The sequence below is a fragment of the Branchiostoma belcheri genome, unplaced genomic scaffold (assembly GCF_001625305.1).
Source record: "Branchiostoma belcheri isolate BF01 breed outbred unplaced genomic scaffold, Haploidv18h27 scaffold35, whole genome shotgun sequence".
NCBI classification, from domain to species: domain Eukaryota; kingdom Metazoa; phylum Chordata; class Leptocardii; order Amphioxiformes; family Branchiostomatidae; genus Branchiostoma; species Branchiostoma belcheri.
Genome location: NW_017803965.1, coordinates 192,992 through 201,921, shown reverse-complemented (window position 1 = coordinate 201,921; position 8,930 = coordinate 192,992). Strand labels below are relative to the sequence as shown.

General features: G+C 42.3%; 1 protein-coding gene across 1 annotated transcript; it reads left to right on the top strand.

Annotated features, from left to right (window-relative positions):
• The first annotated feature begins 479 nt into the window (after positions 1-479).
• LOC109475748 (immunoglobulin superfamily member 10-like) lies at positions 480-8,911 on the top strand. Its single transcript, XM_019776509.1, has 5 exons — positions 480-548; positions 2,021-2,317; positions 6,108-6,374; positions 7,634-7,837; positions 8,715-8,911. Exons 1-5 carry the CDS (start codon positions 482-484, stop codon positions 8,909-8,911), a joined length of 1,032 nt encoding a protein of 343 aa, XP_019632068.1. The 5' UTR covers positions 480-481.
• The last annotated feature ends 19 nt before the right edge of the window (positions 8,912-8,930 follow it).

The following is an 8,930-nucleotide window of genomic DNA, read 5'->3' as shown; positions in this document are numbered from 1 at the left end:
CCACAGGGACGCTTTCAACAAAAACGTCAATCCCTATTCATCCCCATCATCCGCTTTATGGCAGAGAACGCGTCAAATTTCCTCCAAGAAAACGGAAAAAAATAGCGGAGTATCACATGTCAGCGTATTCTGGTCATCTACAGACCAATGAATCACCATTCAGGAAGCGTATGAAGGTTTCATGTTTGAAGTTTCTATAATTAATCATAATTGCAGATGCAATACGGGCCTGCATACAGCGGATGTTTGCCCTGGAACCTTAATGAGGCAAAATCGCATGCACTATTAGAGTCCTCGCTTGATTGACCCCCGATGCAAACCTGATTGTCTTTGGGTAATCCCTGTCACGATTGCCCCGGGTTGGTTGGTAGGATCTCGGCACCAGCCCCAACCATTCCTGTCCAGTGTGCGCTCCATGGAGGGTCTAGGGAACTTGTTTTTCAAGCATGTAACGGTGTTCTGATCGACGGAGACAGCGAGTATGGTGTCCCGAAGAGTACTTTTGCTTGTTTCCCTGAGTCTACTGAACCCGTGTCCCGCTTTCAAAGGTACCGGTCTTTATTTTAAGCGTCTGTCTGAATTTAAAACGGAATTCTACCAGGTTTTTGACACATAACCGAATCATTGCCGAACTTCCCCCAACCATGGTTGGGAGTAGATCGGGAGCAAGGTCGGCTGTGGTTGGCTGGTGTTCGCTGAGGTCGGCTATTGATAGACTGCGCCGGGCGAACGTTTCAAAATGTTTTAAACATTCAGGGGCGCGGTTGGCTGGTGGTTGGGAGTATATGTAGGTCAGCAGTGGTCGGAGCGTTTTGGGCAGTCAAATGTGACTCATATTTAACTCACATTCGATTCGATAAATCTGGTCATTTGGCTCCCGAAATTCAGACAACCTTGGTTGTTTGGTGGTACTAGGAATTATATTATATAGTGGTTTATTTCATTCTGACCGTACGATACAGAGTAGCAGGGTCCCCATTGGACCCTGAATTGATCTGCCGCATTACATAAGTGTTTAAATACGATTGACTTAAATATTACAAGCAAGTATTAAAACAGTTAAAAACAGCAAATTATTTCAAAATATTTTGGTTTTGAGTATGTGACAGGGGCTTTACAATTACTGAATTAGTGGTTTGTGCGCAGTTGAGTAGTAGGCCTATTACGAAAGGAACTTCCTTGTATTATACATTATAGTTTTTGTAAAGGATAATATATATTGTAGGATAGTTTAGTTTTGTAATACTCTTGTCTTACTGCCGCACACTCTACCATGTACAATTGTCGAGCAATAAATTAGTATTTTAGTATTTATTATTAAGGCATGCTACTCTTTCTTCGCAGCCAAGGGCTGAATTTTGCGGAACTTGCAATTTTTTCGGGCTTAACCGCAAGTGTCTGTAGCGGCTGCCATTTGGCGCTAACTCAGATGGCCTCAATACTACCCCATAGGACTGTAATGTTTGAACCACTCACACTGGGGAAGGTCCCCTGCTCTTTTCGATAAGTGTGTCTGAGCCGAACAGTCTACCGTTACGCCATACGATTCCACAATAAGGCCATGTTGATTTGATTATATGGATGACATCCTCCGGGAACCCCAAAACTGATGCGCGCGTGCGAATAAAAAAAAAGGTTTGCAAAAAAAAAAAGTTGTTTTCATTATGAAACGTACGTGGTCATGAGGGTTGAACAAATGGCACAGAATATGGTTTGGCGAATAATGTACTCTTCGAATTCATTTCTTTACAATTTCGTGTTTTTTCGTTTGATTTTGGCATCCTACGACATTGTTGTGGTTTTTTTTGTAACTTACGGTATATTTTTGCTCACTTTGCAACTGTTTTGTACGATTTACAGTATGGTTGAAAACTTTTTTTTTGTGGAAACGGCCGAAAATTCATGCGCGCGCGGATGTCATCCATATAATCAAATCAACATGGCCTAAAGTTAATATCATGATGATGAAAATACATGTATTTACGGATATTGTCTAATATCCCCCCCCCCATGTTCACAGTGCCACCCAGAGTAACCGTGGGTCCTGCCAACCCGTACGTGGTGGAATGGTCGCAAAACGTCACACTGTCGTGCACCACCAAGGACGCAAAACCCCCCATCAAGGCTTTGTACTGGGAGAAAGATGGCGACCGCATACAGCCGCCCAACCGGGACAGCGGAAAGTACGTCAACGGGAACATGAACGCGCCATTCCTGCTCATCCGTAATGTTTCAAAGGAGGAAGCAGGGAACTACGCATGCGTGGTGGATCACGTGACTGGTAAACATCGGTCGGCGCTCACCCTAAAAGTGCTCTGTAAGTACCTCTGTATACATGTTGTTTTCTCTAAGCCCACACCGATTTAATCTTATGGATGACATCCTCTGAAGACCCCTAAACTAGTGCGCGCGGGCGAATAAAAAAAAATCCGGCCAAAAATAAAAATGCTACTAATTTATAAACCACAGGAATACAAAGCAGGTATTGTGAATTCGCGGCAATACATAGCGACGTATACGACAAGCCGGTACATTTGCTGGCTTTCTGTGGAATTTATGAATCAGCATTGTACGTATGTACTGAGGTCTTGAGTCGTGTAGCTTCAGTAGCCTGGGTGCTATCCTCCATAGTTACCAACGGCTCTGTATTGTCGCTAACTACCATGGACTACCAAGGCCTAGAGCCTCGGAGGACGTGATCTTTTTTTTTGGCGGAACAGGCGAAAATCAATGCGCGCGCGGATGTTATCCATAAAATTAAGTCGGTGTGGCCTAATTGTACTCGTTGATACATACACAGGCGTATCATATAAAAAAGCAGAAAGGTAATATTTGCAAAGCAAATGCATAATGTTTACCTTCACCTGGTCTAGCCCAATAAACTACCACTCTGTTTATTCTTACTCAAAGTCAAATACATTCTTACGTATGGTGAGCAGGCTCTCCAACTCTGTTCTGCTACATAATGTAACCCAACACCATATGGTGTCTGCAACAACACCAGTTACCATAGTGACAGACTTCTGGTCCAGGCCATTGATTCTATTTGTTTGGAACGGAAGATTTGGAAAGCGTCTATTAGAAAACAAACCAAGATCAAAGTGTTTAAGGCATGTATTGAAACAATTCTTTTGTATGGGTCAGAATCATGGGTCATGAATATGTCACATTCTAGAAAACTAAACGGAACATACACGAAGATGATGCGAGTGGTTTTCAATACACCATGGTGGAAACATACTACTAATGAACAGTTATACGGTTCGTTACCAAATGTAACTACAGTAGTCAAATGTCGACGACTAAGCTTGGCCGGTCATGTAGTACATAGTGAAGAACCAGCCAGTAGGCTTCTACTCTGGAACCCTGATACCTGTAAGAGAAGAGTTGGACGCCCAAACACTACGCTTAAGAAACTTATTGAAACTGAAACTGGCTTGGAGGGACATGAACTCATCTCTGTGATGTATGAGAAACAGTTTTGGCGAGCTAACTTTGTATGCTCCACCTCTATTATGGAGGATGAATGATGATGATGATGATGGAACGGAAGAAGAAGAAGAAACTGAGCAAAAACAGGACCTATATACTATATGATTAATGTCCATCCAGACTATACATAACGTACACAAATACTGGAAGGGATATTGAGGTTTTACATGTCTAACTTTTTAGAGGTGCTTTTATAAAGATTTTTGGTAAAAGAGCAACAAGAAACATTCACTGAAGTTCAAAAACATTTGGATGAATACCATAGGAGTAGAAAGTTTTATGGGTGGATCAATGTCAGAAACTAACGTTTGAACTTTTAAAGATGTCTTCGTAGGTCATTTATGTCGCTACGTATGGCATGTAAGAAACTAGGATTTATGTTCACATTTAGTATAAAAATACATCAGAGAATTCCAGACTGAAAGTTTTAAAACCTCATCAACAATGTCTTCTAGGTAGGCGACACTTTCGGGAATAAGGTAATTCCAACATTCAATCTTGGTCTCACTTAAACATTCCTTTTGCAATTTCCCTGAGTCTTCTACGTCACATTGTGGGAAGTCATCACCCTTCTGGTACAAGTAATGGAGACAAGGTCTTAAAGAAGGTCGCGTGTTAATGTAGAAATAACTAAGGCACGTAGAAGAGTTAAAGGAAAGTTGACTGCCGGTGCTCCATCAGACCGACGTCTAATTCCCGAGGCTTTCTAAGTTTCCCTCGGGGACTCTTAGTTCAATCTACTGACATTTTGCTCCTGGCATCCTGGCGCCAGACTTCTAAAAGGAAGGCTAATTTCCGACTTACTGCCGTACTGCTAAATCATACCTGCTAGGACCCAGTACGGCGGCAGAACGTACTGCATCTGCGCGAAACCCGTAATGTATTGTGCATAGCACTTCGGCAGAACGTCTCATATGAGGTCATATATTCGCGCATATAAGGTTAACACTCCGTCTGTTGTTCCCAAATATTATGTCGGAAAAGATATCGTCTGCAACAGGCAAAATTCTGATGCAACGTTGACCAAAAATCCAACGAAAACCGTCAAAAATCAGGGCTCGCGCAGACGCAATACGTTTGGTCGATGTGTTCTAGGACCAATATGAGGAAACAGCAGTGCATATTGGGAAAACAAAATGGCGTCATGTGGTTCCTGAACCCAATCTGACCTGTTTTGTCGTCTGCTGTATACTGATTACCATGGTATCTTTCAACTGTCACTTTTGGGATAGAAGTGTTGACTTGAAATGCAGCGTTACACCGTCTTTTCTTTGATCCCCGCCCCCTTTTTCTCGCTTTAGCAGCCCCCAAAGACACCACATACCAGGCTTTTGTCACACAAGACGAGAGCCTCATGAAACAATGGCTGTGATTGGCGGTCCCATGAGGACTGGATCAAAGAGCAATGTTTCATTGGCTAGAATCCAATCTGTCCGTTATAGTCTGTTCAAAGGGAGTGTGTTTTGAGGTGATGGTGTCACAGGAAGAATTTCCCCCATGTATATGTTTTATACAAATCAATACTTCCCACTACAATATGATTTACTTGATAATGTACTTTATAAGATGAAAGACATCCATGACTATTTTATAGCATAGGTTTGAAAAGGCATGAATGTGTGCAAGTCTGTTCCCAACAAGCTATTCGAGAAAACTTATGAAGTTGCTTTACATTTAGCATGGTTGTGTATGGATTAATGTAGTATTGTAAACATTGGCGAATCAAAAATGTGAACTATGATATTGCCTCAGAAATTATTGTCTTGAGGCAGTAGTGTGAGAAGATTGTATAGAGATTACATATATCAACCTGTTACCTTTGGGACGGAAGTATAGTTTCGGGTGGTGCTAATCTACGTTAGGTTTGTATGTTTGGATTCCAAGGTGAGAGGATGGAGATTGGGTTATACTTGATTGACAGGGTTTTTGATGAGGCATATGGCCTGAATTTCAAGAATGTGGTCTCGTGTTCTCGCGAGACTAGCTCACTAGTACGTGATCAAGACATACAGTGGACGTCAAAAATTTGGAGGCACGTGTTTGCTGCCTTTCAAAACGCTCACTGATCAATGAATATTCTACTAAGGCCACACCAAGTAAATTTTATGGATGACGTCCGTGCGCGCATTGATTTTGGCCTGTTCCTGTAAAAACAAAAACAAGAAATTCCGCTTCCTGTAACTATGACCAAAGAGTTACGACAGTGCCGCAAATAGGTTTGCACGGACCAAAGCTTATGAAGCATCAAGCAAGGAAATCATGACTTCAATTAGGAATTCAGTTTGGTACATGCTGCCACGTTTGAAGAAACTTGCTGACCGCTCCATCTATCTCCCCAAAGCACAGGATGACAACTGCTGTTCCACCTGATTTATTGCTGTTTTGATGATGAATAAAAGACGTCTTGCTTGTTACACTGTGTCACCTCATTCAATTTGTCCTAACATTTGTCGTCTCTTAGTATATTTCTAATCTAGGCATCTTGTTTTTTAGGGCCCTTCTTGTTTTTTTTCGCCCTCTCGCATTAGATTTAGGATCTCCAAAGGACGTCATCCATAAAATTTACTTGGTGTGGCCTAACTGACATTTCTTGTTTGGCAAATTTTGTCCCCCAGATCCGGCCATCATAACCAACATCACCAAACAAGTCGCGCCTGACGTCATCAGCCTGCACTGCTTCGCCGACGGGAATCCCAAACCGGAAATCATGTGGACCAAAGCCGGAAGTTTCGTTCCTCTGGATGCCAAACATTTCCCTGATGACGGCATGGCCACGCACGTTCTAGCCAACGTGAGAGCCAATGACAGCGGCGTTTACATATGCACGGCAAGAAACGGGTACGGTGTTGCGGAGTCAAGGTCACTCAGGATCATAGTTGCAGGTATTTATCTCATAGTAACAATTTGAACTCTCTTTTTTAAGTTAAAACTTTTGATCCAACACAACAAAGTTCTTTCGCCTAGACCTTTCGACCGGTCACTCTGGTCTTCCTCAGTAGACTGACCCCATACGGATTTAGGTTATTGTTGCTATTGGTTTGTGGTTTGTAAACAACTCCACCTGGCAACCCCTATCATTATTACAGGGCGCAATAGCTTGCGCACGTATGCCTGTGTACGATAGGCGGACTCCATGTGTCATTCATCTATGTGGGCGAACGCATCAAAGTCAGTTATGAACCCCAAATTACGGACCGCATGTTTCGATCTCTTTTTAGTCTGTTCTTGTATGTTTGCATATGGACAAGGGGCTTAAATTTAGAGAATAAATGAAAATGAAATATTAGTACTACAGTATTACCTCTACTCCTAACTATAGGTGAAGTACAGAGTCCCTGGAAAAAGACTATCCTCAAAATCTAAAATATTATCTACATCCCTTTAAGTACTACAGCAATTTGCCTCTACTCCTAACTCTAGGTGAAGTACAGAGTCCATGGAAAAAGATTATCCTCAAAATCTCAAATATTATCTACATCCCTTTAAGTACTACAGCAATTTGCCTCTACTCCTAACTATAGGTGAAGTACGTATACAGAGTCCCTGGAAAAAGACTATCCTCAAAATCTCAAATATTATCTACATCCCTTTAAGTACTACAGCAATTTGCCTCTACTCCTAACTATAGGTGAAGTACAGAGTCCATGGAAAAAAACTATCCTCAAAATCTCAAATATTATCAACATCCCTTTAAGTACTACAGCAATTTGCTTCTACTCCTAACTCTAGGTGAAGTACAGAGTCCCTGGAAAAAGACTATCCTCAAAATCTCAAATATTATCTACATCCCTTTAAGTACTACAGCATTACCTCTACTCCTTACTATAGGTGAAGTACAGAGTCCATGGAAAAAGACTATCCTCAAAATCTCAAATATTCTCAAATATTATCTACATCCCTTTAAGTACTACAGCAATTTGCCTCTACTCCTAACTATAGGTGAAGTACAGAGTCCCTGAAAAAATACTATCCTCAAAATCTCAAATATTATCTACATCCCTTTAAGTATTACAGCAATTTGCCTCAACTCCTAACTATAGGTGAAGTACAGAGTCCCTGGAAAAAGACTATCCACAAAATCTCAAATATTATCTACATCCCTTTAAGTACTACAGCAATTTGCCTCTACTCCTAACTATAGGTGAAGTACAGAGTCCCTGGAAAAAGACTCCCCAGATCGCTATAATCGCGGGCGTGTCTGCGGCAGCGGCTTGGGTAATCGTCTGTACCGTGCTGGTGGCGTGTAGCGTGCACCGCAAGATGAAACGGAACACGGCCACCGTTCCACGTTACGCCCTGCAACTCTCTTACCTCGAAGGGAAGAGAAAAGGGGCGAATGAACACGGTATGTGGCTGGTAAATTATATAAGGCCACACCAAGTAAATTTTATGGATGACGTCCTTTGGAGACACTAAACTAATATGCGAGAGGGCGAGAAAAAAACAAGAAGGGCCCTAAAAAACAAGATGCCTAGATTAGAAATATACTAAGAGATGACAAATGTTAGGACACAAATTGAATGAGGTGACACAGTGTAACAAGCAAGAAGTCCTTTATTCATCATCAAAACAGCAATAAATCAGGTGGAACAGCAGTTGTCGTCCTGTCCTGTTCTCGCGTTACGGGTTTCACGTCAATCTGACGATTTGCGGCACTGTCGTGACTCTTTGGTGATAGTTACAGGAAGCGGAATTTCTTGTTTTTTTTCTTGAACAGGCCAAAATCAATGCGCGCGCGGACGTCATCCATAAAATTTACATGGTGTGGCCTAAACAGCTCTACAACTAAAGAATTTGATAATTTTCGACCGAATTATCTCTCGGTCTGCATCAGCTATCTCCCATAAATGATGAAGACATGTGTTTTTTTTTCGCACGTGTGACGCCATCACTGGGTCAAAGTTCGTCGGCATACCAACCATCTCTCAACCGGGACGGGGGACGATACCGACTTCAGACATACTCTTTTGACCCAATGCTGCCGTCACACGTGCGAAAAATATCAGGTGCCTGTCGTAATCGAGTCAGGAGAGTATATAGGTGTTGAACAAACCAAGTCGCTGCTTGCTGATGATTTAATAGTCTTTTTCTTTGCGTTTGAGTGCAATAGGCAGTTTGGCAAACTGCAGTTCTTCCTTTCTATGGCAGGCGTCGCCACTAAACCTTATGGTGAGCAATAGACGTGAAATGACGTGAAATTGATGACGATTCCATTGTTACAGGACGAAAGTACGCGAGGGTGCTGTACGACTATGACCCGAAGGATGACGACGAACTTCAACTGCGATCGAACGACATCATCGACATCATCCGTGGGGACAACGAGGGCTGGTGGTTCGGCTATCTCAACGGACGGTGTGGGCTGTTCCCTTCCAACTATGTGGAAGTCATCACAGTAACAGAGAGAGAAGGTATATAGCAGTGACCAAATATTCGCT

Coding starts and splice junctions, on each gene's coding strand:
- LOC109475748 (XM_019776509.1), top strand. CDS start 482: ATGGTGTCCCGAAGAGTACTTTTGCTTGTTTCCCTGAGTCTACTGAAC. Junction 549..2,020: donor CCCGTGTCCCGCTTTCAAAG/GTACCGGTCTTT, acceptor CCATGTTCACAG/TGCCACCCAGAGTAACCGTG. Junction 7,838..8,714: donor AAAAGGGGCGAATGAACACG/GTATGTGGCTGG, acceptor CCATTGTTACAG/GACGAAAGTACGCGAGGGTG.